General features: G+C 54.8%; 1 protein-coding gene and 1 non-coding gene across 51 annotated transcripts; both read right to left on the minus strand.

Moving 5' to 3' along the window:
- Nucleotides 1–1,679: 1,679 nt before the first annotated feature.
- Nucleotides 1,680–26,106, minus strand: FBF1 (Fas binding factor 1). Of its 50 annotated transcripts, none has more exons than XR_014078418.1 (32): nucleotides 25,772–25,889; nucleotides 24,695–24,778; nucleotides 23,306–23,333; nucleotides 22,662–22,703; nucleotides 21,060–21,153; nucleotides 20,367–20,427; nucleotides 19,767–19,817; nucleotides 19,024–19,165; nucleotides 18,452–18,529; nucleotides 17,793–17,912; nucleotides 17,333–17,471; nucleotides 17,082–17,215; nucleotides 16,242–16,341; nucleotides 14,595–15,041; nucleotides 13,486–13,584; nucleotides 13,054–13,142; nucleotides 12,858–12,916; nucleotides 11,946–12,101; nucleotides 11,715–11,815; nucleotides 11,383–11,589; nucleotides 10,571–10,678; nucleotides 10,341–10,480; nucleotides 10,139–10,257; nucleotides 9,057–9,179; nucleotides 8,782–8,967; nucleotides 8,205–8,381; nucleotides 7,981–8,118; nucleotides 7,523–7,625; nucleotides 6,220–6,329; nucleotides 5,414–5,673; nucleotides 4,332–4,452; nucleotides 1,680–2,203 (listed from the first exon to the last, which is right to left on the minus strand). XR_014078418.1 is itself a non-coding variant. In XM_081575358.1 (32 exons), exons 4-32 carry the CDS (start codon nucleotides 24,695–24,697, stop codon nucleotides 5,590–5,592), a joined length of 3,438 nt encoding a protein of 1,145 aa, XP_081431484.1. In that variant the 5' UTR covers nucleotides 24,698–24,778; nucleotides 24,871–25,011; nucleotides 25,297–25,362; nucleotides 25,962–26,106; the 3' UTR covers nucleotides 4,579–5,589. The 50 variants fall into 50 exon arrangements, 39 of the variants coding, with proteins under 39 accessions (XP_081431484.1, XP_081431478.1, XP_081431507.1 ...); XR_014078416.1 differs by having other exon boundaries at nucleotides 14,595–15,044; XR_014078425.1 differs by lacking the exons at nucleotides 1,680–2,203; nucleotides 4,332–4,452; nucleotides 25,772–25,889 and adding exons at nucleotides 24,871–25,011; nucleotides 25,297–25,362; nucleotides 25,962–26,106 and having other exon boundaries at nucleotides 4,579–5,673; nucleotides 10,165–10,257.
- Nucleotides 9,720–9,822, minus strand: LOC145543938 (U6 spliceosomal RNA). Its single transcript, XR_014081176.1, has one exon. It is a non-coding gene; the product is annotated as a U6 spliceosomal RNA (small nuclear RNA).
- Nucleotides 26,107–26,551: the final 445 nt, after the last annotated feature.

A 26,551-nucleotide genomic window follows, 5' to 3' on the forward strand; every position in this document is an offset into this window, starting at 1 on the left:
GGCTGGAGGTGGCTGCGGGCACCCGGCTCCCCGGGTCCGGAAGTACCCAGTGGGCGGCGGGGCGGAGCTGCGAGCGGTCCCGCCCCATGCCTGCCGCTGGCCACCAGGGGGCGACACAGACTGGGTTCGGTCGGCCGGGCTTGTAGCCGCCTCTGCTGGAAAAGGTCCACCCGTTGCGGGGCTCTGGGTGTTGTTCTCGGGCTTCCCTGGTGGCTCAGCTGGTAAAGAATCCGCCTGCAGCGTGGGAGCCCTGGGTTCGATCCCTGGGTTGGGAAGATCCCCTGGAGAAGGGAAAGGCTACCCACTCCAGGATTCCAGCCTGGAGAATTCCATGGACTGTATAGTCCGTGGGGTCGCAAAGAGTGGGGCACGTGTTGTTCTCAAGGGTCACCCAACTCCGGAAGGCGGCGTCCTCAGCCCCTGCAGTGGTGTAGCAGCACGGGCGGCGGTAGGGGTTGTGAGCAGGGACTCAGGAGTCCCCTGCTTGGGTTCACACCCTAGGATGTGACTTTCCCTTCGCCTTTGCAGTTTTCCTCATTTGGAAAGAAAGTAGGTAGTAATAGTGCTTATCTCATAGAGGGTGTTAAGGATTAAATGAATTAACATATATAAAGCATTTACTGTGGTATGAAAGTGTCAGTCGCTCAGTCCGGCCCTACACTTTGTGACCCTACGGACTGTAGCCCACCAGGGTCCTCTGTTGATGGGATTTCCCAGGAAAGAATACCGGAGTAGGTTGCCATTTCCTCCTTCAGGGTATCTTGCCCACCCAGTGGTGGAACCTGGGTCTCCTGCGTTGCAGGTGAATTCTTTACCGTCTGAGTCCCCAGGGAAGGCTAAACTGTGGTATGTGTGCTCAGCTGCTTAGTCGTGTCCGACTCTTTCCGACCTCGTAGACTGTAGTCCACTGGGCTCCTCGGTCCATGTGATTTTCCAGGCAAGAATAATGGACTAGGTTGTCATTTCCTCCTCCAAAACTGTGGTATATGTGTTAGCTTTTGATTACCTCCAGTTTTTTGCCTCTGCCTGATGAGATGGTTGGACAGCATCACCGACTCAGTGGACATGAGTTTGAGCAAGCTCCGAGAGTTGGTGATGGACTGGGAAGCCTGGCGTGCTGCAGGCCATGGGGTTGCAAAGAGTCGGACACGACTGAGCAACTGAACTGAAACCTTTTCAGGGTTGTGTTGTTCTTGGGATCTGGTTCTAACAAGATAAAGCTTGGTACCCCAAGTGACCTGGAGTGGTTTCTGCTCTGGCTCCTGCTTGGAATTCAGGCTTCCATGACACCAACCCTTTGGTAACCCAGCAAATGGCTCATGTGCCCATGATGCAGAGCCAGACTCTGACAGTGGGTTTGGTTTGTGGCAAAGTAAAGACTTATTGCCAGACACCAAGGAGCGGAGTGGAAGACAAGCCTCAGATCTACTCCAACTTGGTCTTTGAGTTCGGAGGGTTTTTTTTTTTTTTTTTTTTAAGGCTAGAACAAAGAAGCTGGGGTTATTATTTTGTGACTTTTTCCCCATCCCCCCCCCCCCCGACATTTCTTAATTGAAGTTTTGGGTATCTGGATGTTTCTGGTTTACGACTCTAGCCAGGTGGTGCATGGCTTGAGGGGGTCTGTTACCTCATCTTGTCCTGGAGAAACAGCAAAGTTTGCACATTAATGGTGATATCTATAGTAGCAATCTTAGTATATTAACTATGTTATCAACAGCAGCAGTTTTAGTCATCTGATTCTGTTTGATTAGTGCCCAGTTAGCACAGGATTGAGGTCAGAAGGTAAAGGAAAGGGAATAAAGTTTTGGACTGAGATTAATTATAAACTTGGTAAGGGAACACGTTTTTGCAGGGACTTGCTGTCACATTTTTCAATTAGTTAGCACTTTTCTCCCCCTGCACAGGACCTTTGTATGTGCTGATCCTTCTGCCTTGCCCTCCTTACCTTTCCCCCTGTTGCTAAGTTACCTCCTAGATCCGGTGAAGTGGTCCCTCCAGGAAGGCTTCTCTGATGTCCCAACCAGGGTTGGTGACGCATTCAGTTGCTCCGGTACTAGCAGAAGCTTGACCCTCACATTCACAGAAATGATGTGAGGGGTCTCTTCATCCAGCAGCAAGTGGCCACACCTTGAATTTGGTTTTCATCAACAGCAGCCAAACAGCTGAACTCACCATCAATGCCAGTGCACCCATCAGTGCACAGCTGCTATATGTTAAGGCCAGTAAGACCCAGTTCTGCCCCGAAGGAGTCATTGCTTATTAATTTGTGAAATCCTGCTGATCAACAGCAGAGCCAAAGGCTGTAAACAGACCAGGACAGTGCCTCAGGCCAGGAGCACAGGGGTTCCGACTTTAACGTCCTGCATGTTTACACCTGGCTCCTTTGCTATTTTATCTTTCACTTTTGCTCTGAATCCTCTTCTGCTGGCCTCTAACCCCCAACCCCACCCCCAGCCCGCCACTCTAGAATTGAAGACTTATGGGACCTCCAGAGGCAGAGGCACAGAGCTTGCTGGTCAATCAGGTTGCTCCTGTTTCTCCATTATGCCTTACTTTCTTTTAAAAGATTATTTAATTCTGTAGCTGTTTTTTTTTTTGGCCACACCTCACAGCGTGCAGGATCTTAGTTCCCCGACCAGGGATCAAACTCATGCCCCCTGCAGTGGAAGCTGGGAGTCTTAACCACTGGACCAACAGGGTAGTTCCAAGTATTCCTTACTTTTGAAAAACATTCCATTCTCTCACTGTCCTAGAACCTTCTAAAAGGGGGGCTTGCTGGGATATAATTCAAATGCCCAAGCAGCGATTCCCACTTGTGTCAACTTGAAGCAAATAATAAACATGAATAATTCTTGAAACCGGAAGTGTTAGCCCCACCAGTGTTTTTATCATGGTTACTTTCTACCAATATTTCTCTCTCTACAGAGACCATCTAGGTTATGACCTTGAGGTGTCGTTTATCACTTTGAAGGGAAAAACAAAGATCAGCAGATACATACATAACACTCCTGTGAGCAGCCTCCTCTTGCCTGTGGCCTAGGAGAATGTTAATGAAAAGGGGATGAGTACGCCACCTGCCACACCTTAATGCCGGGGACGGTGATTCAGAGCAGTTTCAGGCACTGTGTAAAGGGTCATCATGACTCAGTGCCCGTGGAACATCTCCATGTGGCTGTTTCATGGGCACCCAATTGCCCAGGCCAGGAACCTGGGAGTCTTCCTTGACATATTTTCCTTCGTGACCCTCCATGTCAGACACCAGAGGTTCCCCAGTGCCATGCTTTCCTGTCCCCACTCTTGCCGGCCCTGGTCAGTCTGGTCTCCACCAACAGCCACAGTAGGTTTTCTAAAACACAAATATGGTCGGATTTCCCTGGTGGTCCAGCGGTTGGGAATCCGCCTGCCAGTGCAGGGGACACGGGTTCCATCTCTGATCTGGGAGGCTGCCACATGCCATGGGGCGACTAAGCCTGTGCACCACAACCACTAAGCCTGCGCCCTGGAGCCCGGGCTGGGCAACAAAAGCAGCCACTGCAGTGAGAAGCCCATGAACCACGACTGAAGACCCAGCGGCACAGTCAAAGAATTAATTAAAAAATCCCACAAATATGGTTCCACCCTGTTTTAAATCCTTCAATGAATACCCATTGCCCTGGAGGTACAAGCTCAAACTTTAACAAGGTATTCAGAGCCTTATCGACCTGCCCCCTAATTCTAAGCTCATTCGCTGTGGGCTTCTGCACAGCCTCCAACGTGTCATCACCTGTGATCATCCTTGTATCTGTCAAGTGCTTGCTTAAATGCCAGCTTCTCCTAGGCCATGCCCAACCTTAAGCCACGCCCCCAGCTCACCACACAGGTGGGAACTCATTAAGAGTGTTGAGAGGACTGAATTCCAAGCTTCAGCAAGGCTTTTAATGGGACATGGATGCTTCCCTCCTTGGTGTGGGCACCCGCCCCCCCAGCAGAGCAGGGTCTTCTACTTCACTCTGGGTGCAGCACACTTTTCTAGGAGGCAGCTGTGATGTGGCTTAGCACCCTGGGCTTTGGAACCTGCCCAAGCACAGCTCAAACCCAGGTCTGGCTGTTTGCTGCTGCCTTGGGCAGGTTATTTAACCTCCAAGTCTCAGTCCCTTCATCTGTGAAGTAGGGGTGATAATCACACCCTCCTCTGGCCTGTGAACCAGCCAGGAGAGCGGGGGCAGCTGAAGGGTCCCAGCCATGGTCAGTTTTAGAGCAAATAACAGCCCTACAGAACAAACATTTCTGATAAATAGATTCCAACTCTGATGAGCTGTGGCAAATTCAATGAACCTAGTCATGAAGGATACAGCAGTTCAGTGGGTCCAGGAAGAAGGTTGTAAATACATGAGATCCTGCTGGAGGCTGGGCCCACTCACGACCCCCTCGGCACTGCCCTCCTCCACTTTCCTGCTCCTCTGACGGTCCTCTCTGATGGGAGGTGAGAGAAGCCGCTCTCGAGGTAACTGCTGATTTTTCTTTTTCCCCAACCAGGAATCAAACCTGCGCATCTTGCAGTAGAAGTATGGAGTCTTAACCACTAGACTGTCAGGGAAGTTCTGGTAACTGCGCTTTTATTAGTTGAGTCCTTGGGTCTGCAGCAGACAACTACCAACCACCTCACCCCTCTCCTGGTGCCCCTCTGGAAGGCTTTGGCCCATTGCCCGTACATGGAGAAGGGCAAAACCCCCCACCTCGGGCAGCATTCGGGTGCGGCCCCTCCCGTCCTCCGGTGCTCTGTATTCTCCCAGGATACAAGCAGGGGCTTGCTCTGTCATCTTCGTTCCCACCCGCTGGGGTTCTGCAGCCAGTGAACAGCATGGAGAAAAGCCTTCCGTCTTTCCCCGCACCCTGTCACCCTCTGGGGAGTGTATTAGAAGCTGATGAGCCCAGGGTCTGTGCCAGTGAGTCGGTTGCCCTGACAGCTGGGAACGAGGCGCAGGTTTTGTGTGCCAGCCTGAGAGCAGGACGGGCTGGCTGAGCCCCAAGAGCACGTCAGAGCTCGAGGTAAAAGCGCCGGGCACGGCGCCCTCCTTGCCCCTGCGGCACCCCCACCTCATCAGCCAGGAGGCCAGAAGGTCCTGTAACACGTGTGGCCTGGCTCTACATCCTCATCAGCAGGGAGACTCCATGCTCTCTGTCGGCCATTCCTTGTGGCAAGGGAGTGGAGAAGCCCCCTGCCTCAGGAGAGGCCCAGGTGAAAAGATTCTAAAACCATCCACGGGCTGAGGGTCCACAGAGCCCAGTCAGACACTGGGTCCTGAGCTGGAAGTCTGTGGGGAGCAGAACCACAGCTGCCGCTGACAGTGTTGTGGGGCTGCGTGCTCTCCGCACGGCGTCTCCCCAGAGGCCGCTGCCTCCTGGGGTGTCTGAGAGGCCTGGGTGCACCCACCTGCCTCAGCCATGGGCTGGAGGGCTCGCAAAGAACCCGCCGGCACCCTGTCCACAGGAAGAGCTGTAATTAGGCCCTGGGCATCGAGGGGCTCTCCTAGGCGCCCCTGCTTCAAGCTGGCGGCCAGCAGGTCAGTTCCAGGGTCTGAGGCCTCTGCTGAGGAGGCAGCTGGGCCTTCAGCCCGAGTGGGACGCCATGTTGTAGGAGGCTTTCTTCAGGGTCTCCAGGAAGAACTGTTCGTTCTCCAGAAAGTCACGGTCCTGAAAGGCAGAGCTGGGTGAGCAGTTGCCCTCTGGGTCCCTCCTGCACCCGCTTCTGTGGACAGGGACGCGGATCACTGGGCTGGGCATGAGGGGACCCTTGGGGTCAGTGGATCAGTCCTCTCCCGGCTGACGTCCTGCCTCTGCCTGGCTCTGGAATCTGTGGGGGTGGGGCAGGGAACGCACCAGCTCTCCCTCCAGGGGAGGCCATGTATCAGCACATGACATGGCCCCTCTCGGCCTGTCTGCAAACTGGAGAAAATGACAGTACCTGCCAGGGAGGGCTGTGGGAGGGGGAACGCTTACAAGGCACAGCGCAGAGGCTGGCGGGTAGGAAATGCTCCCTCAGTGACACTGTGAGCGTCTGCGAGGTCTGTCCTTTACCTGCCGGGCTGCTCTCCGCCAGGAGGGGCATGGGCTCGGCCCTCCCCAGGGCCAGGCCATGCTCTCTCCTGCCTCTGGCTGAGCTTCTTACTGTGAACACGAGGAGCCCTGAGTCCAGGGGCAGTGGGTGGGCCTAGGTGGCCTCTGCTCTGGGACGCTTACCTGCTCAGCTGTGTGTTTCAGCAGCACCAGCTTGGCGTAGAGGTGTGAGGGACCCAGGCCGACCGACGGTTGGCTACGCCAAGGAACGGCGGCGGCAGGTGCCACAGTGGCTGAAAGGCAGAGGACAGGGTCAATGGGCAGCATGGTGGGAGACCAGGACAGTCACAGCTGGTTCCTGGGGCCTTCTCAGCGCTGCGGGTGGGTGTGACCGGACCGACCTTCCAGGCACATCCAGCTTTCAAAAGCCTTGGAAAATGCTCTTGGGATCTCAGCTGCTAAGTCCAATTCTTAAAATTTATTCAAGGGAAATAATCGGGGAGAGATGTATGTATTATACAAAGATTTCCACTGAAGTGCTAGTTACCTTTTCGACAAAAAAAAAAAAAATCACTCAGTAGGAAATTAGTAAAAATATAGGACAACTCATAATGGCAAATTGTGTGGATTAAGAGTTAAGTTAAATGTTTAATTACTGACATGAAAATATGTTCCATCTGAATATTTCTGAATGGAAAAAATAAAGGTACAAAACAATATATGATGCAATCTCATTTTTTTTTTTTTTATGGAGGAGAAAGAGTGGCTAATCTTTGCCAGGCAAAGGGGGTGTGGGCTAGCGCCTCAAGAACTCAATTTTGCTTTTAAAAATATACACACAACAGTCTAGAATATTATGTACCAAAATGTTTATAAAGTGGTTCTAGAGACTGGGGTTGAAGGTAGTTGTTTTTTTTTTTTTAATATAAGCATGGTCCGTTTTAAAACTTAACTTGGCTGTGCTGAGTCTTATTTGCAGAACACGAGATCTAGCTCCCCAACCAGGGTTTCAACCCGGGCCCCCTGCATTGGGAGCTTGGAGTCTTGGTACACTGGGCTGCCAGGGAAGTCCTGAGGGAAGTATTTTAAACACTAGTTTCCCTTCTTCTATTTTTGACCTATTTTTCTATAACATGCATTACTAGCATAAAAAAAACAAGATGACTTTAAAACTAAGCTGCGGACTTCCCTGGTGGTCCAGTGGTCAAGAATCTGCCTTCCAATTCAGGAGACGTGGTTTTCATCCCTGGTCCGGGAAGATCCCACATGCCACAGGTCGACTAAGCCTGTGCGCTGTCACAAAGACCCAGCAGAGCCAAAATAAAAAATAATAATAAATGAAATAAAAATAACTAACTTAGGTTTTAAAAAAACAAACTCAGCTGCCTCCAATCTTGAGCACACAGGAGGCTGGGCAGGATGTTGCTGGCATGCTCTACCCAGTGGGCAGGCTGAGCCGATGTCCCCTCCTCCCGGAGTTACTTACCATTACCACTCAGGCCAGAGGCTGCAGGGTCCTGGGCCCTGGAGGGCAGGTCCTGTCGGACACGATCCAGCTGCAGCCGCTGTTGGGCCAGACTCAGATGCTCCTGTCCCGGGCCCCAGAGAGGACACCACAGTGAGGGCAGAAGGCTGGGGAGGGGGTACTGGGGGAGGAGTGCTGGGGGAGGGGCTGTGGGGGAGGGGGAGGGGTGCTGGGGGGAGGGCTGCTGGGGAGGGGGCCAGGGGAGGGGGTGCCGAGGGAGGGGTGCTGGGGGAGGGGGGAGGGGTGCCGGGGGGGAGGGCTGCTGGGGAGGGGACCCGGGGAGGGGTGCCAGGGGAGGGGGTGCCGAGGGAGGGGTGCCGAGGGAGGGGTGCTGGGGGAGGGATGCCGGGGGAGGGGGTGCCAGGGAGGGGTACCAGGGGGAGGGGTGCTGGGGGCAGAGCCTCTGGGAGGCGCCTTGCCTGGTGCATGTGGCGCTCCTGCTGCCGCAGCCGCTCCTGCTGTTCCTGCACCAGCTGCAGCCGGGCCTGCTGCTCCGACTGCACCTGCCGGGCCTCGCGCAGGGCCCGCTCCCCCTCCTCGTACTTCTTTGAGGCCACCTGCGGGGAGCCCGCCTGGGTCAGCTGGGCTGGCGGAGGTCAGCGCGCCACCGGCCCCCCGACACACCCCAGCTGCACCGCGGCACCTGGCTCATGCTCTCCACCTCCTCAGCGCGCAGCCTGATGCGCTGGGCAGCGGCGCTGACTCTCTCCTTCTCCAGACGCAGCTCCTGCCGCTCCCGCTCCAGGGCCTCCCTCTCGACTGCCAGCTGGTCCTCTTTGGCCCGGAGCTCACTGGCCCTGATCTTCAGTTCTGCCTGCTCCTGGAGATGGCAAAGCCTGGCTGCATTCTCCTTCCTGAAGTTGAACTGGGCTCTGGGGACCTGCAGGTCACCCTGCCTCATTGCTGGGGCTGAAATCCACCCTGACTCTGGGAGGAGGTGGTGGGAGACCTGGGGCCAAACTCTGGGCTCAATTTCTCTGAATCCATTTCTTCATTTCTTGAATATCTAAGTCATGGGAACGTGATGAGGATTAAAAAAAAAAATGAGTATAAAGCACCAGGATGCTAAAAGCAAGTTGTTACTATGATATGATGATTGTGGTTGTTTTAATTCCTATACTCTTGTTACTGCTGCCTGGTTTCCTAAGCTGATCATCCTGTGGAGGAGCAGACCGTGAGGGCCAGGGTGGGGAGAGGGGCAGGGCTGCGCGGGGTCCTACCTTGGCCAGGCTGACGAGGGTGCCCTCCCGCTGGGTGTCCACCTGCAGCGCCCGCTCCGCCTCGCGTTCGGCCCGCTCCTTACACAGCTTCTGCTGTGCGAAGAACTCGGCCCACTCGGCCGCCAGGCGCCGCCGCTCCTCCCCGCACTTGTGCATGACGGACTTCTGCTCCTCCAGCAAGGCACTCTGGGGTGAGGGTGCGAGGGCGCGAGGGCCCCGGTGAGCATCCCTGGGCCTGATGGCAGGGATGGATCCCAACGTGGTGCTGGACTCACCTTGGCCCTCTCCAGCTCCTCCCGCTCCATGGCTATCTGCTGGACCATGACCTTCCTCTGCTCCTCCAGAGCGCGCTGTGCCGACTCGGCCTTGGACTGCTCGGCGTGCACCCGCCAGCGTTCCTGCGGGCCCGGCAGGGTCAGGGTTGAGCGCTCCGGCCCCTGGAGGCTCCACCTGCTCCCCAGACAGGCGTGAATGCTCCCTGGGGAGCTGAGCAAACCATCCTCATCTGGCTTTTCCCATGCTATGCCACAAACACCTCCTTTCCTGAGCAGTAAACATGGGAAGGAGCCTGGGGACTGGTGTGAGGCAGGCACTGCATAAAGCGCCGAAAGGGCTGAATAAACATGGTTCATGATATAAAATCATCTGTGTCCACATTCTGACAGGTCTACAGGATATCTGTGATGTCATCAGTGGCCATCTCAGGCTACAGGATAATTTTTCTTTATTGTTGCCAGTTAGTTTAATTTTTTCAATGAAACATTACCATCTTAGAACTTCATACAAAAAAAGAAAAGGTTATTACTATTCCTGAATTCATCAAATATTTACTGTATCAATTCACTCAGGAATTGCTTGTTTTGTTTGGTGTAAGGTAGGGGTCAATGCGAGTTTTTTTTTCTCACAAGTACAGCCAATTGTTTTCATCACTTATTAGATTATGAAAGAAACCCTTCACCAATTTCCCTGTCCTTGCACTGGGCCATTCTAATCTTGTCTATATTGTTCCAATTTTAGCACACGTGCTGCTGAAACAAGCACAAAAGGGCATGATTTTTTAAAGCACAAAGCCTGCTCTTATAGATGGAAGAGATGAAGGGAGTTTAAAGACAGCTCAGAAGACAAGAGCATTTCTCCCAAAGTCACATCAGCGATGGCATCAGTGATGAGTGGGTAGGGGCTGGACGGGGTGGGGTGGGGGCGCTTCTGGAGGTTGGGGAGGTGGGAGCCCCTGCAGGGGCAGGAAGGGGCAGGAGAGACAAAGACAAAGAAAAGCGCCGAGGAGGCCAGGGCAGAGTACAGCTGCCCAGTGCCGGGGAGACAGACCTCGCAGGAGGGGCAGGAGGACGGGCCCCACCTGCTCCAGCAGCCGGCTCTGCTCACCGAGGCGTGCCTCCATCTTCCCAATGCCCTCCTGGAGCCGGCTACGCTCTTCCTCCATGTCCCGCTGCTGCCGGCTCAGCCTCTCCTGCAGCGCTGGGGGCAGCCCACAGGGTGCTCACTGCCCGCCTGCCTTCCTGTCGGCGGGGACGGGACGGAGGAGCCCGGGGCCTCAGTACCTTGGAGCTGTTTGTCCTGCTGCCGGATCCCCAGCTCCCGCTCCTGGGACGTGCTGAGGTGTGAGGCCTCCACGCGGGAGGACAGCTCGCGCAGGCTGCTGGAGAACTTCTCCATCTGCTCGATGATGCTGTTCAGGGACCTGGGGGGCGGGGGGCGGGGCTTGGGTCATGAAGGCCTGGGGCCCGTGGCCCCGCCCCGCTGGGGAAGCAGAGCCTGATGGCAAGCCTACCGCGTGTGAGAGGTGGCGCTGGTCACGGCGTCGATCTCCCGGTCCTTCAGCAGCTTCAGCCGCTGCAGCTGCTCCTCGTGGTCCTTGCGCATCTCCAGGATGGAGGCCCTGGGGGACGGTGGGGAGGGCGGTGCAGTGAACACCCCCCTGGGCAGCTCCATCCGGGACGGGGCTGCTCTGGGTGGTCAGTGCTCCATGGCCTCTCCTCCCAGGCCCCAGGCACTGCCTCCATTTCCCTGGCTCCTCCGCCTTCTTATCTGTCTTGGTACCTGGATGCCACATCCTCTCTCTGGGGGCAGATTCCTTGTTATTCAGCCAAGGACACCTGACAGGCGGGCCCGACAACCCTTTCGTGTCTGGCCAATCTGAGCCGTGGGGAAAGGCCGACTCAGCCCACCTGGGCCGACCCCCTCATGTGCCTTTTCTTTAGTTTCGCTCTCCTCTGGAAAGGGAATCAGATCCACACGCCAGGCACAACCTTTTCCAGGGCTCGAGTGGTCCGGCTGATGGGTTGGTTAGCCTGTGCTTAATTAGCGCTTGGGTTGCTTGCTGCTGCCAGGCCCTGCCTGAATAGCCAGTGACCTCGGGCCCTGTTGAGATGCCCTCACTACTCTGAAGGAGTGGGGGGATCCCCACTAGGGATGGGGGGGTGCATGAGATGGGTCAGTGAGGTTGGCCTCAGTTCTCAGTCCTCATCTAGAAGGGAAGGGGTCAAGCCTTTGTACAGAGGCTGCTGAGCCCATGGCTTGGGGTCTCAGGGCAATTGGCTTCCTCTGGCCACCCCTGAAGTCAGCCCCCGGCCCCCTTCTCACCGCTGCAGCTCCCGGAGCCGCTCCATCTCCTGGTCTTTCTCCTGCATGGCGGCTGCCAAGCGCCGCTGGTGCTGGGCTGCGAGTTCAGCGCGGGCCTGCTCAGCCTCCTGGCAGCGCGACAGATACTGGGCAGACAGCTCCTCGTTCTCTCTCCGCAGCCGCTCTTCCCGTTGCTGGTACGATGTTTCTAGCACCTTGACACGGCTCCTGCCAACAGAACACCCAACCGTGAGGCTCAGGAGGGGAGGGTGGCCATCCGGAGGGCCCCTCGGGGCGCCCAAGCTGGGGCTGGCCCTGAGCCACGGGCAGCCTGGGCTGGAGGAGCGGGGTACCTCTGAGCACGCTCGATGAGCTCCAGGTCTGCCTGGTGCCGCTGCTGCAAACTGTCCAGCAGCAGCTTGTGCTGGGTCCGCTCCAGCTCCAGCTTCCGCACCTGGGCCGTGGCGTGGAGGGAGGGAGACGGCGTGGAGAGTCCCTCAGGCTGCCTGGGGAAGACGTCCAGCCCTCACAGCACACCCTCCCACCAGCCCTGCCCTAGAAGCCACTGCCCCTCTACCCCTCACCTGGGCCTCAAGCTCCACCAGCCGGGCCTGACTCTGCAGGAGGTTGGCCTGGAGCTCGGCAGTGCCGCTCTGAAGCTGAGCCTGTGCCACCAGGAGCTGCTGCTGGTACTCGGGGCCGGGCAGCAGGCTCTGGGCCAGGGACTCCGGGAGCAGGGACTGGAGAAGAGGGGGAGGGACGTGCCCCATTAGGTAGGGGACAGGGGCCCAGATAAGCTCACCTCTGACCTGCCAGGCTCCGCACCTGACCTGTGGCTGAAGACAGGGACAGGGTCATGACACCCAGAGGCCAAGGATGAGGCCTGGAGGGTCATATGGTCCCTGTCCTTCTCCTCTCAGGTCAGGTTGGGGAAAATGAATCTCCTCCATGCCCTCAGAACAACATCCTCCCAGCAGGGGTTCCAGATAAACAGCCGGTTCCCAGAGTCCCAGCTACAACAGAAGGTGGTAACCCCGGCCCTGATGTCAGGCCTGAAGTCCCAATGCAGAGCGATGCTCTGTGTCCTGTAGGCTTACCACCACCCACCCACCATCGCAGAGGTGCTTCCAGGTTTCCGGGGAGGTGCTCCTGTGGGGCCAGGCCTCCTTGGGCCTGGAGGTCACAGGTGCTATTGCACCTGGGCAACGTGGGAGGACGGCAGTGGAGGAGGTTTTCTAGACGGAGCAGCAGGACAGCTGAGCCCTGCGCTCTGAATGAAGCATTCTCAGCTGCCTCCACCTCAGGGCCACCTCAATTCTCCACTGGTGCCGGCAAGTGAGCACCCAGCCCTGCCTGGGAGAGGCAGGCGAGTGCTGGTGGGGAGCCTGGGGAGCCCGCTGAGAGGACAAAGCGCTCCTCCTGGTGGTTTGGCAGGTGCTGCCTCTGAGCACAGGAGAACTGCCCCACAGGCCCACCTGTTTGTTCACCCTCCCTACCTGAGCAGGTACAGAAGGGCCTGAGGGTTCCTGGGAACTCGGGAAAACAACTGCAGGCTCTGAAAAGTCAACAGCACAGAAATGAGGCGGCGCAGGGAGGCCCGCAGTCTAGTCTGTCTGCAGGGACCCCCGAAGGAAGATTTCAGTGCCTCTCCTCCACCCAGAGTTAACCTCCCGAACAAAGCAGAACACACACCGGTGCCAGAGTGGTCTCCAGGGGCTCTTCCCCTCTTTGGGTCACCTGCATGGAAGGCCAAGGTGGCCTTGTTCCAAGCCACGGGGGACCTGTGGACACAGGGAGGGGGTGGCAAGGTGAGCAGCCTGCTGTGAAGGATACAGGGAGAAGGGGAGGGCTGGTCTGGCAGGAAAGGCGAAGGCCAGGGTCAAGTCATAGACTGGAAAGGCCTGAAGGCTGGTAGTTTACTAAGAGTGGGGTCCCAGCTGGAAAAGGGGACGAGGATCTGGCTTCAGGTCCCCTGACTCAGTGGGTCTTGTGGGTGGTCTCGGATCCCATACACCACACTGACCACGTGGAGCCCAGCACAGCCACCCGCTATTCTAGGGACGGGGGCTCAGGTCAGCCCACTGCGCCTCACCCGCCTGCAGCCCCGCCTCAGACTGGACGTACCCAGAGGTAGCAGATGGGCACCATGGCCCCTGCGTTGCTGTTCCTGGGATCTCCCCGGCGGCTGCTGGCTCGAGCCCTTGGGTGCTGGCAGCAGGCTGACTGAGAAAGCAATTGTTAATATGAAGGCAGGAGAAGGTCCGGGTTAGGCTGGACAAGGGCAGGCTGGGACAAAGCCCAGGAGGGAAGCTGCATGGCCGCCCTTCTTCCCAACCCCCTCCACCTTCCTCCTGTTACCACTATCCCATCATGGGAATTCTCCTCCCGGTCCGAGCCCCTGGCCTTCTGCAGTCCTCCCGGGGGCAACTGCCTGGTAACATCTAAGTAGCAGCTGTGGACTCGCACGGGCACCATGCCACTCCCGCAGCGTCCACTGAGGCCCTGGTCACTCGCCCACCGGCTCCAGTGCCCCGTGGTTCCTCTCGTCTCCATCCGCTCTTCCCTCTCTGTTCTTGGCTCTTGGGGCCAATGAGGAAGCTTTCCCTTCCCTTTGGTTTCGGGTTCAGGTCCAAACCGCCCTCCTCACTTACTCAACTCCAGGGCAGGGTGACATCCCCAGCCTGTCACACAACTGCCCACCTCGCCTCCTCTCTGCTCTGGCCGCAGAGCTTCCTCTGGATGGTCCCGGCTCCTCCAACCCCTTCTGGGGCCGCTCCCTGTCCTCCCCTACATTCCACAGCCTCCCCCAGGAGCCCTCTGGTAGCCACTGTCTTCTCGAACACTCCCTAAGAGCATGAGTGACTCCCCACACGTGTTGCCTGCTTTAGCTTGGTCGGCAGAGTCACTGGACACTGGGTGTCTTGCCAGCCCAGGGGCGCTGTGGACAGAGACCTGCTCAGAGGCACCAGGAAGGCTGTGTGATCCCCACGAGGGCACCCTGGGTCTCCTGCCCAACCAGGCCAGCACCTGGCCCTGCAGCAGCAGGGTGTGAGCGTCAGCAGCCCCCCAGCTCCCGAAGTGCGGGAGCCAGACACTCTCCCAGCACCCAGAGAGGGGGAGAAGCAGGGCTAAGAGACTGCACTCTGCCCACAGTCAGCACACTGGGGGTGCTCCTGTCTGAGGTGCCGAGGTGGCAAGTCCTCCCTCCAGGGAGACAGCAGCCTAGGCCCTACCTGCGGGAAGGGGGCCAGTCGGCTGCCCCCGCCAAGGGCTGGCCCTCAGAGGCCACGGCGCGCTCCTCTCTGGCCAGACCTTGGGACTTCTTCCGGGACAGGGCGTGGCTCAGCCAGTCCCCGTCTTCGTCCTCCTCAGATGCTCCTGCCTCAGCAGCCTGGCTGCCTTTGGCAAGAGGGCCGGTACCCTTGGTGGGTGGTTTTGCCCCCAGGGAGGAGGGCGGCCCAGCTGGGGCAGAGTGGTGGACAGGGGCGGAATGCTGGCTCGCAGGAGTGGGGCCCCTCTGAGCCTCCCTGCCTGGGGAGGCGGGGGGCAGGTCAGAGCCGGGGTCCTTGAGGCCCAGCCAGTCGGCACCTCCCCTCCTGGGCTGGGTGGGGCTGGAGGCTGCTGGGGTACTCTGCCTGGAGCCCGCTTCTCCGTTGGGGTCTGTGCCGCCGTCTAAGAACCTACTTCAAGACAGAGAAGAGGGGAGTCTAAGGCAGGGCAAGCAGCCTGTCCCAAGAGCCCCTGACGGGCCTTTCCCTCCACTGCTCAGGGGGACTAGGGGGCCCACACTAAGGTGTCAGGATGCCTGGGGCCCTGCTCGGCCAGAGCCACAGCAAGCCAAGTGAGGTCTGCAGAACGCCTGGATTCAGTCACGAAAACCAGGGACAAATCAATCTGCAGCAAACAGGACCAATCACGGGCGCACACACCCAGAGAAAAGTCAGCCAGGTCAAGCACTTCTAGGCTTTCCGTCAATAGTCATCCGTCACTCATTCATTGATTTGGCCATTGTCTCTTGTGGCTCAGCTGGTAAAGAATCTGCCTGCAATGTGGGAGACCTGGGTTCGATCCCTGGTTTGGGAAGGTCCCCCGGAGAAGGAAAAGGCTACCCACTCTAGTATTTTGGCCTGGAGAATTCCATGGACTGTATAGTCCATGGGGTTACAAAGAGTCAGATACAGCTGAGCGTCTTTCACTTCCCTCTGAGTTACTGGCAGGTGGCAGCAGGTTCCGAGGTTTAAGGGAAGAGTTGATACACATGTGTGCAAGGTTACTGAGCTGAAAAGAGAGGCTGAGAAAGCCGACGTGACATAACATTAACACCGTGGAGCCTGGAGAAAAGGTAGGAGGGAGTTCTTCTCACAACTCTTCCGTCAGTTTGAAATTATTTCAAAATATAAAGTTTAAAATATATACTGGGAGAAAAAAAAATCTCCAAATTCAGAAAAGTCCATCCAGTAGCTTAACATTTTGTTGCCGACTGGGACAGGACCACTGTTAGGACGGTCAAGGCAGAGCCCAGGGCTGGGTTCCGGGGAGCTGCGTCTGAGAAGCTGCTGCTCAAGGTTCACTTTGCTCCCCCTGGTCTGGGTGTTCCTCACAGAGGAGATCAGCTGACGTCACAGCAGTTTCCGGTTCCCCGGGGCTTCCAGCTGAGTCAAGTCCACCTCTTCCTTAACTCTTCCAAGGAGGCTGGGAGCAGAATCCAGGGTCCGCTCCTGCTGGGGGGCCGTCCCAACCCCTTGGCCTGGACTGGTGGGCACTGGCTACTCCCCTCCTTTGGCGTCCATGGAGGCTACTGCCTCCCAAACAAGCCTGGTGGTGGGATGGGGCGAGGGGGGCCCCCGCTTTTTCAGCGGGCAGCCTGCCTCCGCGCTTACCTGGCAGACTGCCGGCGGGATTGCCGGCCCTCGGAGGAGCCCACGGTGGGCTGGTATGCCCCAAAGGTGAAGTCCTCGTCACCCCAGCTGTCTTCTTTGTCTGTGGACGAAGGAACCTGTGATCTAGAGCAGGGGGAGTCGACCTCTTCTGTGAATGCTGCAGAATGCTGGGTTTGAAAAGGGCTGACACAGCAGCTTGACAGGTAAGACGAGTGATGGGGACGTGGAGGTGGAGGAAGCCGGGTGAGGGGCTGGGCGTCTGTCTATGCCTCTAGTCCCAGCACACAGAACATCACCACGAGCTGTGAAAAGCGCACCTGAGCAGCCCGGCCCCGACCCCTGCTGGTGAGGCCCGGTGAGCTCGCGTGTCCCAACAAGGACTCCGAGCCGCAGGCCGATGCTCTGAACACAGCAACGCTGGCCAGAGCCGCGTCTTTCAAACTGTGAGCTGCTGCCTATTAGCAGGTTGAGAAACTAATAAGTTACAACCGATACATTTAGTAGTCAAAGTGCTTAGTTGCTCAGTCATGTCCAGCTCTTTGAGACCCCATGGACTGCAGCCTGCCAGGCTCTTCTGCAAAATCCTGAGATTTTCCAGGCAAGAATACTGGAGTGGGATGCCATTTCCTACTCCAATTTATTAGTCAAAGAACATATAAACAAAAACAACAACAGAGAATTGAACATGGAGACGATTATTTTCTGACACTTTTGACCCAGTTATAAACATGAATAATATAACGTGTGTGTGTGTCATGATGTAAAGCTTATTTCTTATTATGGCTCCTGGTAAAAACCTGTTCTGGGGATCCTCCGCCCCCACCCCACAAGCCTCCTCACCCTGTGGCCGCTGGTACTTCTTGTCCAGCTTGAACTCCCTATGCTCGCCGGTGCCTGGCCGGGCCAGGAGCTTGGCAGCAGGGCCCCGACCCAGCAGCTCATCCAGCTTGGAGCGGGCAGGAAGGGGCCTTTCCCTGCAGGACGGAACACGGGGCAGGTACATGTGAGCATGAGGGGCTCCTGGGGGGGCCACACTGTACCCTCCCTCTCGCTTTTCCCTGGTGGCACTCTCCACGCCCAGGGCCCCTTACTGGTCGCCTGCCTGCCTCCTCTCTGCCTTGGGGCTGTCTCCAAACCCCAGGGTGGCCATGATGTCGTCCCCATCGTCAAAGAGCAGCTTTTCCTTCTTTCGGACTGGAGTGTCCCCAGCAGTTAGAGGGATAGAGGGCCCTAAGAGACAGAACACAGGGCACAGTGCCCTCAGCCTTCTGGTCCTCCACTGTGCAGTTTGAATGGGCTGAGGGGGCGTTTCTCTACCTTTGAGTGGAACAGCAGGCACGGTGGTGTCTGGTCCCACCCCGGCACCCGACTCCTCCAGCCCCACTCCCGGGAGCGCCCATCCCCTCTCCCCTCCCTCTTCCCAGAGACTGATGACCTCTTGGTCCAGGATCTGAGACCTTTGGTCCCTGCCTGGTGGGGTCTCTGGATCTGCACTGGGAAGTTCAGTGAGTCAACTGCAGCAGCCCTGGGAACGTAACAAGCCTTCCTTACCGTGATCTCTGACCGGGGCTGGGTTCTTTTTGGAAGAGGTTTTCGTCTCCGTGGAGGGCAGCTTCTTGGGGATTCCTTCCTCATCATCAGAGAGAAGTCCTGCCAGGGGGTCTTCTGAGTCTCACAGGCAGAAGGGGAAGCAAAGGGAAGACTATATGTCACGTTCAGGAAAACCAGCGCTGTACTGCACTGGGGGAGTTATTGACCAGAGAGCTGTAACTGCTCTGACACCTATGCAAGGCGCTGGGCATCTGGGGGCCTGGGGTAGCGGGGCTCCAATACACGGCAGACTGGGCCAGGGGAGAGGGAGCAGGGAGAGTGGCCCCAGGGCCCACATTCCAGCGTGACTGCCCCAGGCTCTGCTGTCTGCACCAACCTTCTAGGAACATCCCTGAGGCTTGAGAAGAGTGCATGAAGCAAGGGACTTTCCCCCACACTTTATAATCTTCAGTTTGACCCCTGGCTTCCAAGTTTGTGCAAATAAGTCCCCAAATATCCCAGCCAGCAGGGCAGAATTAGTCCCTCCCTCAATTCATGAGGAACACAGCACCAGCTGTCTGCTCCACATCTGACAGACAGAGTGACTAGCCCTCGGGCAAACAAGTATGTGTGAGCAAAACTGAAGCATCCTAGAGGCATGACTGCAGGGCCTGTGGTACCTTCCAAGGAGAACTTCCTGTACTGATGCCCACAGCTGGAGGGAGATGGAGGTAGCTTCTTGGTGGGAACGGCATCTCCTACATGGAGCAAAGAGGAGTCAAGGTCACAGGCCCAGGTCTCTTCTGGCCTACACGCCGCCACACCGTGACGGGGACTGCTGTGTACTTCCATCTGGTGGATGAGGGCTTGTGGCCGTGGACACAGCTGTGGGAGAGGTCTATACTGCCCTGGATCTCAATCAGGCTTTTGGCCTGGAAATGCGGTCTGGAAGTGACTTAAGGCCCTCTATTCACAAGTTGCTCCAAACAGGTACATAGGTTGGAGAGATGCAAAAGTTACCACAAAATTCTCCAATTTTAACTCAAATGGATTCTCCAGGAGTCCGATGAAGTGGGGGGAAGCTCAACTTGTCTCCCTCCCCAACCATAAACACTCCAACACACAGGTACACAGTGAGCTCCTGGTCTCCTCCTCTCAGGCAGAGAAAACCCACAGGGCACGAGGCCTTCTGTCTAAGCATCTCCCACACCCCTAGAGTGTCTCCTCATTCAAGGAGCTATGTCCTACTCACCTTTCTCATTGGCGGTTAACACACCAGCGGTTTTAAGAGGACTAGGTGGCTCTTCTTTCCCAGAACCCTTTGCAGGCCTTTTGTTTGAAGCTAGATTTGACTTCTTCAGACCTAAGAGATCAGCATCCATTTCATCCAGGTCCTGGAAAAGCAGGAAGGAGGAAGGAATCCCCACAGGTGCTTAGCCAGTGGGTGCTAAACACCCCCAGGCTCTGAGCAGCCTGGTAAGGATGCTGCCTCCAACTTCCACAAGGGACAGATGGGGACTTGGGTGGGGGACCAACCCCAACAAGGTCACAGGACAAGGACAGAGGCGGGGCCAAAACCCAAAGGCTCCACACAGTCGGTCTCAGATAAGCTGAAAGGTCTTCGGCTGGTACTCCCACCAGCCCTCATGAGCAGCTGCTGCCTCAATGTGAGAATGGGAGGGAGCCTCAAACCTGCTTTCAGCAGCTTCTCACAAAAGCTTAGCAAATGTCAAAGCTGTTTGCAGCAGAAATGAAACAGGAGGGTCCTGGAGTTTAAGGTTCCCCAAGGTTGGGACTTCCCTGGGGGTCCAGAGGGTGAGAATCTGCCTTCCACTGCAGGCAAGGGTATGGGTTTGATCCCTGGTCAGGGATCTAAGACCCCACATTCAGTGCAGCCAATGAATAAATTAATAAATAAATGAAGGAACAAGAGGGAGAATGAAGGCTTGGTGTAAAATCATGTCCCAGCCCATCTCCCCGAAGCTGTTTCCTTACCTTCAGGGCCTGCAGCAGAGCCTGCGGGTCTGCATCAGAGATGTCTGAAACCTACATGACGGGAGGGTAAGGAGAGACATGCTGGTCAAGGCCCAACAAAGCTCAGGACCCTTTTCACCTGGTTCCTGTTAGGGCAGGACCAGAGCTGGGTGAGAGGAGGAGTATGATTTGGAGGGTTCTGCCCTCATGGTGCTCAGGCGTTATATGAATTCAAACCTGCCCAGCTGTGGACACCCACAAAGCACTGCTGCTTTCAGGTCCTCCCAAAAGCAAGTCCACGGTCATCACAAAACAAATTAGGCTACTTTCCCTCCATGTGATCAGACAGCGTGGAGTTTACCATGAGAAGTGCCATTAGAAGGGCAACCGCCGAGCCTCCAGCAGCTGCTCGGAGCTCTCCTTTCTAGTTCATCTCACCGGGAGGAATGAAAAGGACTTGCTCTAAGTCCACCTGGCAGCCCTTGGGTACTGTTTTGAGAACAAACTGGCTTTGTGGGGACTTCTAAACCTTCTGTGGGCAGCCCCTAGGACACAACACTCATCTCACTGCCTCTGGGGGTAAGCAGAGCTGGTGATGAGGAGGGAACGGGCCAGGCTCACCTCGGCATCAGCTCCTGCCAGGCCTGCCCGGGTGATGAAGGCATCGTCTTCCAGGAGGGACCTGCAAAGGAACAGAGTCTATACCCACACCTCCACCCCCAAGGTCCCCAGGACACTAGATGATTCAAGGAAGGAGAAGGAGCTTAGAGGGGCCAAGTGAACCTAGACAGACTCTTCTCCAGAAGGACAGAATTGCTGAATGGAATCTCACAAGTCACTGAATGCAATGATTTTTAAGTTTGTTAAAAATGTAGAGTCCCTTTAAAAACAACAGGTAAGAGAGAAAAACAGAACTACTTGGGCTAAAATGAAGGTGGAGAGTGGAGCGCTCACAAAATGCCTCCCTATCTCACAACCATGGGGAAAGTTGAGAAGAACAATCTGAGAGTCATCAATTTGAGAGTCAAGCATCTAGGTCAATCCTCTTATTCTGAGGGTAAGAAAACAGAGGATCAGAGAGCTTCAGGAGTTGCCCAAGGTCACACAGTAAACAGGACTAGAAGCCAGAACCTCTGACCTCCAGTTCAATTCCCTTCCTGCTCTTCAAGGATCCTCCATTGCCCCGGAGCTGAAGGGAGGACAGGAAGGTTGTGGCCCTACAAGTAGGACCCACCGTGAGTGGCAAGGTGGGGCAGGGCAGGAGTGTTTGGCCTGAAATGGGGCTTGGATGCCCGAGCGGTCCCATGTGCTCACTTTGGTCTAGGCCTGGAGGGAGGGGGCGCCTGGGCTACACCTGGGGCGTCTCTGGCACGTGACGTTAGTTTAACAGGTTTCTCAGGTGGTGTCGCTGAAAAAAAGAAAATAAAAGATGTGATTCGGCCACGAAGAACTGGAGTCGAAATGGAAAGGACTGCAAGTTGCCCACCAAGCTGTCTCCCACATCTTCCTACTGAGAGAGGGGCCTTTTTGGAGGGAGGAAACTGACCCTCGAGGCAGGTCTCTTAAAAACCTGAATGGAGGAGGGCATCATATATTTCCAAGCAGGAAGTCAACCCAACTGGTGCCAAACCAAGAGGCTACTCCCACCCCTGAACAGGAATGCCGAAACAACGCACTTCCATTGTCCGTGGGTTTGTGCTTTGTGCATGCTTCTGGGCCAGGGTAGGGGGAATCTCAGCCATGCTGTGGCTGGTGCGATTTGCTGACCCCAAAGCCCTGTTTCTCGGTGCAGCAGACACAGACACACAGGGTAAGGGACTTGTGTCCAGAATACAGAAATAACTCTTACAAACTCAGCAATAAAAAGACAAGTAACTCAGTTTGAAAACTGGGTAAAGATCTGAATAGACCTTTCTTCAAAGATATAAATGGCCAGGAAACACATGAAAAGATGTTCAAGATCATTAGTCATCATTAGTCATTAGGGAAATGCCCACAGAAATCACAATGAGATTTAACTTTACACCCACTAAGATTGCTATTTGTTGTCACTGTGTAGTTGCTAAGTTGTGTCCGATTCTTCTGTGACCTCATGGACTGTAGCCCGCCAGGCTCTCTGCCCATGGGATTTCCCAGGCAAGAATACTGGAGTGGGTTGCCATTTCCTTCTCCAAGATTGCTATAATGAAAAAGAAAATAACAATTACTGGCAAGAATGTGGAGAAATTGGAACCCTCTTACACTGATGATGGGAATGTACAATGGTACAGTTCCTGTGGGAAATAGTTTGGCGGGTCTTCAAAAAGTTAAACATAGAGTTATCATATAATCCCATAATTCAACTCCTAAGTTTACACCCGAAAGAACTGAACACATAAGCCCATACAAAAACTTGTACATGGTTGTTCATAACAGCATTATTTATAACAGCCTAGCTGAAATGTGGAAACCACCCAAACATCCATCAACTGATGAATGGCCAAACAAAATGGGGCATATAGAACAATGGAATATTGTCCAGCCATGGAAAGGAATGAAGAGAAGAATGTTACAGTGCAGATGAACCTCGAAAACGTGGAAGGTGAAAAGAAGCCGGATGCAAAAGCCTCATACTGTATGATTCCATTTAATGTAAAAGAAGGCAAATTCATAGAGAAAGAGTTAAGTAAGTGGCTGCCTACGGGTGGGGGGAGGGGAGAGTGAGGAGTGACTGCTAATGGTGTGGAGTTTCTTTACGGGGTGACAAGAATGTTCTAAATTCGGCTGTGGTGGTGACTGCACAACTCTGTCAATATACTACATGTCACTGAATCGTACACTTTACAAAAGACTGAACTTTATGTGAATTATATCTCAGTTAATAAAAGAGAGAGAGACCAAGCCTGAATCAGGGGGTTCTGGGGAAGGGGCACTTACTCTCATCTCCCAGGAGGTCACCAAGGACATCATCGATGGAGTCTGGAACAGAAAAGGGCCGCTGTGACTTCAGGAAGAAAGAAGGGTCCTTTAGGGCCTCATAGCTTGAGACCTTATCCAGGATACCCCACCTGGATACTTCTGGATACAGAGCCCAATAAAAAGGATTTTTTCCTGAGTCCCATCTGTTGTTTATTTCTGAGTTACTCCTAGGGCCAGTGAGGCAGCATAGGGAGTTCCGTAGGATAGCACAAGCTGCCTTTGGGATTACAGGGAAAACAGCAAGACTCACACCAAGGGCCTGCCCTAGTGGCCCAGTGGCTAAGACGCCATGCTCCCAACGGAGGGGGCCTGGATTCAGTCCCTGGTCAGGGAACTAGTGACTGCATGCTCAGTCACGTCTGATTTTTTGCGACCCCATGGACTTTGTTGCCCGCCAGGCTCCTCTGTCCATAGAGTTTTCCAGGGTACTAGTTCCTACAACTAAAGATCTCAAGTGCCGAAACGAAGACTCGGCACAAATAAATATTAAAAAAAAAAAAAAGACATTCACTGAGAACATTCAGGCAGACATTTCTAAATTATGTGGACCCAAGGTGGGGGAATTATTTTTGGCTTATCGGTGATGTTTCATCCCCACTCACCTTTCAATCTTTTCTTGGTTTTTGGTGCCTAAAAAGGGAAAAACAAATTCCATGAACAAGATCAGACAGTGCGAAGCTAAGTCGTGTCAGTCGTGTCCGACTCTGTGCGACCCCATAGACGGCAGCCCACCAGGCTCCCCCGTCCCCGGGATTCTCCTGGCAAGAATACTGGAGTGGGTTGCCAGTTCCTCCTCCAGTGCATGAAAGTGAAAAGTGAAAGTGAAGTCACTCAGTTGTGTCTGACTCTTCGCGACCCCATGGGCTGCAGCCTACCAGGCTCCTCCGTCAATGGGGTTTCCCAGGCAAGAGTACTGGAGTGGGGTGCCATTGCCTTCTCCGATCAGACAGTGAACGTGTACTAAAACCCAGAATGCAGAATGAATTGTTTTGCCTTTTGCAAAGATGGGGACAAAGAGCACCAGTGGCATTTGGGGACAGATGCCCTTTATGGTTTTCTCAGAGTTTCTCAGAATAGACTCATTCAGAGCACGAAAAGGGCCACCTTCAACCAGCAGTGGATGCCACAGTGGGTCCCATCCAGTGGGCGGAAGTCTCTCCTCTCCCCCCAGATTTCCAGATGCCACACACAACCCCTCCCAGGATGTAACGTTTTTCTCTAATCCATGTCCTTGACTGTTCAGTATCAGTGACAGACATGTAAAAATGCTTTCCAGATGGATATTCAGAGGCTCAAAAGAGATGCTCACTTACTATTTAATAAGAAGTTGCTTTTTTTTTTCTTTTCTTTTATGCTGTGCTACACAGCTTGCTGGACCAGGGATCGAACCCATGCCCCCTGCATTGGGAAGCAGGGAGTCTTAACCACTGGACCCGCCAGAGAAGTCCCATTAATAAGTCTGATTAAAAAAAAAAAAAAGTTTGATATCCATGCTCCTAATCATCACTCTTCTTTGGGGCCACCCAGCCCCCAAAGTACTTCATGCAGTCAAGCTCTTGGAGGTGGAGGCAGGGGGGAGGATAGACTCCCATTTTCACACACCTGCTCTGCATTCTGTGGTGTTGGAGAAGACTCTTGAGAGTCCCTTGGACTGCAAGGAGATCCAACCAGTCCATCCTAAAGGAAATTAGTCCTGAATATTCATTGGAAGGACTGATACTGAAGCTGAAACTCCAATACTTTGGCCACCTGATGTGAAGAACTGACTCATTAGAAAAGGCCCTGATTCTGGGAAAGATTGAAGGCAGGAGGAGAAGGGGACGACAGAGGATGAGATGGTTGGATGGCATCACCGACTCAATGGACATGAGTTTGAGTAAGGTCCAGGAGTTGGTGATGGACAGGGAAGCCTGGCGTGCTGCAGTACATGGGGTCACAAGGAGTCGGACATGACTGAGTGACTGAACTGAACTGCTCTGCATTCTGCTTACCATCTCAAGGGTCTGGGGGCTGCTTCTAGCTCCTTCACAGTGCTGTCCAGCTCACTGGAATTCTGCCTGTCAGGCTCATCCTCCCTAATGAAGAAAATTATAAAGTGTCTGCTCACAAACAATTTGGATTTAACAGTGCTTGAGCAAAAGACTGATAAAGCCTTCTCTCACTTTACCTATTCAAGAGGTCAAAATCTATTTTCATTAATTAAAAATGCCTTATGGTGGGTGATTCAGATGAGAGGCAAAGTGTTCTGGGTAACTTTTCGAGGCTTGGAGATTATTTGAAAAAAGTGCAGTGGTCGTCATTCCTTATTCTGAAAGAGGATACAGAAAATGGCAGGGCCCCATCTTAGAAAAGAGGTGGGGCTCTGGCACTGTGATCAATACACCTTTCCAGGCAACACTCAAGACTACTTTCCCAGCAGCAATCAGCACACAGAACGGATGTGAAAGCTGGTTACTCCTTGATAGTATTTTCACTATCGGTGGAAAATTTCCCCCTTTAACTGTAAATCCAACTCACTCCATTAGTGGTGAACTGTTTTTCCCAGAATTATCATTCTTGCCCGCCCGCTCCTCAAAAAGTTACCCAAACTGACCTTTGGCACAGCTTGGAAGAAAGTAATAGGAGGTGGGCAGCTCTAGTTGTCTGGTGCCAGCCTGTCCTGTTATTAGAATGCAAAGTTAATGCGGGGTTACTGCACAGGGGCCACTCTGAATGCTTGTGTTTTTCCTTCTCTGTAATGGCAGTGTTCACGACCTACAAGTCCCAACGTGTTTTGTCTCCTATCACATCTAGGAGCCTCTCCCATTTCCCAGTGATCCTGTCCCAGCCTCGCAGACCGTGGGAATTTCTAAGGGAGGCTGCAAAGGCCCCAGGACCACAAGGACCATCGCATCGTTGTGCACAGCCAACTCCGTGCCAGGCGTTTTAAGATCCCTTAGCTAGGGCCCTCCCGGTGTCACCCCCTCGGTCCTCGCGCCCAGCCCATCTCGATCCCGAGGGCAGCCTATGATCCTTCCAGCCCCTGAAATCCTCCCCACGCTCCCCGCCCCCCGCCCCCGGTTACGTGCCATTCCCCTCGAAGGCGCAGTCCCTGGGACGTGTCCCAGACATAGCTGCGGGGCCAGGCTCCACTCCAGCCGGGTTCAGTCAGGCCTCCCGCTTCGGAGCGTTACGGACGCCAATCTCTTAGTCGCCCGGCCTCCGGAAGAAAGGCGAGGCGCGAAGCATCCTGGGGGTTGTAGTCCTAAACCTGCTCACCTGCTAGAGCTAAGGGAGTCTGAGGCGCTGGAATGAACCACACTTCCCAGGGTGCCCCTCCGCGGCCGTTAGTTGGTGCACCGCGTCCAGTTGGCCGCTGGGCGCGTTGCTAGGAGCTGCCTGACCGCCCCTTTGCTAAGGGGGCGGTACCTGGGATTCCGAGGCCGGTGAGCTTCTTCCTTCCGGTTTTCCTGCGGAACTACCACTACCTGGGCTCCAAAGTGAAGTGAAGTGAAAGTCGCTCAGTTGTGTCCGACTCTTTGCGACCCCATGGACTATGCAGTCCGTGGAATTCTCCAGGCCAGAATACTGGAGTGGGTAGCCTTTCCCTTCTCCGGGGGATCTTCCCAAACCAGGGATGGAACCCAGGGCTCCCGTATTGCGGGCGGATTCTTTACCAGCTGAGCCACAAGGAAAGCCCACCTAGGCTCTAAACCAAACATTCCCTGGTGGCCCAGTATTAAAACTCCGCACGTCCACTGCAGGGAGCACGGGTTCGATCCCTGGTCTAGGAAGTAAGATCCAACATGCTCCACGGTGCAGCCAAAAAAAAAAAAAAAAAAAAAGTTCTTTCAGCATTCTTTTGAGGG

This window comes from Giraffa tippelskirchi, chromosome 3 (assembly GCF_054371585.1).
Source record: "Giraffa tippelskirchi isolate mGirTip1 chromosome 3, T2T-mGirTip1v1.2.pri, whole genome shotgun sequence".
In the NCBI taxonomy this organism is placed as follows: domain Eukaryota; kingdom Metazoa; phylum Chordata; class Mammalia; order Artiodactyla; family Giraffidae; genus Giraffa; species Giraffa tippelskirchi.